The following is a 3,173-nucleotide window of genomic DNA, read 5'->3' as shown; positions in this document are numbered from 1 at the left end:
AAAAAAAATTAACTGGATGAGCCCAAATGAGGCAATTTGGTAATTGTGTAGGTATTTCATTGATATTCTGATAGCCGATTGAGATCCACAATTAGAGTTATTTAGATCTTAGAAAGCCCAAGTGGCCAAAATTATGTACACAACCAACCAGAATCAATTATAATACGAATTTTGGGTATATTTTACAGTAACTCAGGAGCTAACAAAGTCGTTAACTTAGATTAGTAAGAGTGACCCACACATTCAATAAAGCAGATTTGTTTTCAAACAAATAGACTCCATGCAAATTAAATCCAGGGCCAGCTTTGAGCTAAGCCGAACGAGGCCGCAGACTTAAGCCCCTGAACTTTGGCTCAAAATTAGGGCCTAGATAAATACAGTAATGCATATAATATATATTTAATAAATATAGCACTAATATAATAGATAAGTTATCTAGCCCAGTGGAAAAGCTTAGTTTTGCTATCCAATAGGTATATGGTTCAAGTCCTAGGGCCTGTCTTTTCCTTCCTTATGAGAATATTTTTTCCCCCTCACAATTTCGTCTTAGGCCCCGAGAATCTTAGAGCTGGCCATGATTAAATCCCATCATCGTAAGGGAAGGAGGTAGAATCTAGCCATTCATCTCCAGTTATAAACTGTGACACTGTGAAATTAGAGGCATCATCGTAACCCATGACATGGTACCCAGGCCAAGTAACACGATTCTCAGTTGCCGAACCAGGCCCTGTATTCGCATATTCTCCGTAGTACAGAGTGGCTAAGCCTTGATCACCAGACCATTCCTTCCACCCTGTTAGGTCGATGAAGTCATCAATGTAGGACTCGATATAGACAGTTTGAGAGTAGACTCTCCATGGCCTCCCGAGATAGTTGTTGATGATTGTGCCGCTTGAAATATTGGAATACAAGTCATCGGAAGCCACAATGGAACAGTTCTGTATCGAGATTCCAGAGTCCTCGTATGGGCTGTCTCGGGACTGGGCAGTGATCACAGTGAATTGGCCAGGCAACGGCATTTTGGATATGATGTTGCATGCCTGGAACACAACGGCTGCATTACCAAATATGAAATCTATGGTCCCGGAAATGTCACATTCCCTGTAAAATTGTCTGAAGGAATGGACGTACAGCGTGTCTTGGTAACCGTTAATGACACACCTGTACACTGCTCCCAAGTCCCCGTTAACACGAAGTGCAACTGCCTGGTGCTTCCCAGGTCCTGCCCTGTTCTCAAATGTTATGTCACGTGCCAGAAACCCCTCAGCGGATACAGCTGAAATAGCAATTATTCCAAGAATTATGAAACTGTACAAGAAAGATGAAACTTGAAATATTTCTCGTTGGATGAAAAAAAACAAAGGCTATTTCTTGCAAAGAGAGATGAACTTATTCAAAGACTAGTTGGGGACAGATTACTATCCGGCTTTAGTTTCATTTTTCCAACAAGCACAACGCTGGTGCAATGTGGAATCCAGTAAAAGACTTAGTGGAGCCATTCGCTAAGAGAGAAAAAAACAGAAGGTAATTCGAAAGTTGTCTGAACTTTACCAACGGTGGCAGATCTGAAAGTAGTCCAACCATCGGCCACGCTTCTGTTGCCTGTGATTACAGTAACATCACTTCCATCTCCTAGCAGCACAATGTTGGGCTTATAACTTGGGATGTCTACATTTTCCTCGTACACTCCTTCCCTCACATAGATGATTACTCTTTCATCGCTGTTATTTGGGGTGAAATTGATAGCATCGGTAATGGTAGTAAAGTTTCCGCTTCCATCTGCCGCCACTTCAAGCACCCCGCTCGGGTCATATTCATCACCAGAACCAGAAGTATCCTGCAATATGTGGCGATCCTTCCGTGACAGCCATTTTGGAAAACCCAAGAGACGACGGTTTGTATGGCCGCCCTTTGATGCAGGCTCAGGGAGCATTGAAAGACAATTGCTAATATGCTTGTAAGTACTGATTATGGAGTTGACGAGGGTCAGTTTCATTGGACCTGATGCGGAATCCAGGCCTTCTAAGCAAGTGTTCTTGTTGGTGAGAGCTGCTGTAAGGAAGGCTCCTGCATCTGCCATTTTTTGGGAATCAGGAGCAGAATTAATTCGGGACACTGATTTCTTGAGAGAGGCCATTGTACTTTGGTGGAGCTCCTTGCAATCTTGGATGGCTCCCCTTTGTTTCTCAATGATTTCGGAGCTGGTTCTGGCACTGGACAATAGATTGGAGAGATTTCCAGCTTCGGTCAAGGCGGTTTGGAGTGACTGAAGGAGATAGGCGATGATGTTTGGAGTGATGTTTATTGAGATGGAGAGCTTGAGTGAGTCAAAACAGACATCTGGGTATGGAGTAGATTTACAGAAGAATCTTATGGAAGAGAAATGGGAATCAAGATTAGTACTACTACTATTTGTAGTAGAGGAAGTAGTGTAAGGAGAAGAAGAGTTGAGAGACCATGTTATGCAGAGTAATAAAAATGACTGCAGAATATTGGGGGAAGCCATGAGGGATCAATGAAGAACTCAGGACATAGGAATAAATATTCCTTCCTTGAAGCTGAGGGTGGATATAAATTAGGAGATCGAAGCGTATTGGTCTATTGTTTTTAAACAGACGCCTTTGGGGACGTAGGTGGACAAGATTTTGTATATGTTATTGATGAATTTAATGTTTTCCGCAACCCCAAAACCGCGACCCCACACCAGTCTTTGAGAACAAATTTCATTTCAATTGTAATTTGTATAAGTAATGTCGGTTAACTGCTTAGATGTTAAGCTGAATCATTTTCTCTGAGATTAATCAAGATTGAGTTTCTTCTCTCGAATTCTGTTATGAGAGCTAGAGAGAATCAAAGAACTAACACTGAATTATATTTGAGTTTCACACTTCTATCTAACTAACTGCCAGCTGGATGAGGTAAGAGTGAGCTTGTAGCTTCAACTGAGGTGCTTGAAGGTGAGCTGGCAGCTAAGTCGGTGGAGACTTGAGCTCTGTTACTTAACAGGAATCACAATAACATTATAATTTCTCATGCCATTCACGAGAGAGAGAGAGAGAGAGAGAGAGAGAGAGAGAGAGAGAGAGAGAGAGAGAGAGAGAGAGAGAGAGAGAGAGCTAGAGAGCTTTGCCCTACACGATCTAGTACTAGTTTGGAGTATGTGGAGGGGGTGC

At 42.3% G+C, this 3,173-nt stretch overlaps 1 protein-coding gene across 1 annotated transcript; it reads right to left on the bottom strand.

Moving 5' to 3' along the window:
- Positions 1 to 200: 200 nt before the first annotated feature.
- On the bottom strand, positions 201 to 2,958 carry LOC131326871 (probable pectinesterase/pectinesterase inhibitor 12). The gene is made up of 2 exons (XM_058359780.1): positions 1,552 to 2,958; positions 201 to 1,276 (listed from the first exon to the last, which is right to left on the bottom strand). The coding sequence occupies exons 1-2, from the start codon at positions 2,504 to 2,506 to the stop codon at positions 579 to 581; spliced, it is 1,653 nt and encodes a 550-aa protein (XP_058215763.1). The 5' UTR covers positions 2,507 to 2,958; the 3' UTR covers positions 201 to 578.
- Positions 2,959 to 3,173: the final 215 nt, after the last annotated feature.

Source organism: Rhododendron vialii, chromosome 5a (assembly GCF_030253575.1).
Source record: "Rhododendron vialii isolate Sample 1 chromosome 5a, ASM3025357v1".
NCBI classification, from domain to species: Eukaryota; Viridiplantae; Streptophyta; class Magnoliopsida; order Ericales; family Ericaceae; genus Rhododendron; species Rhododendron vialii.
The sequence above is the reverse complement of the archived record's forward strand: the minus strand, read 5'-3'. Positions and strand labels throughout refer to the sequence as shown.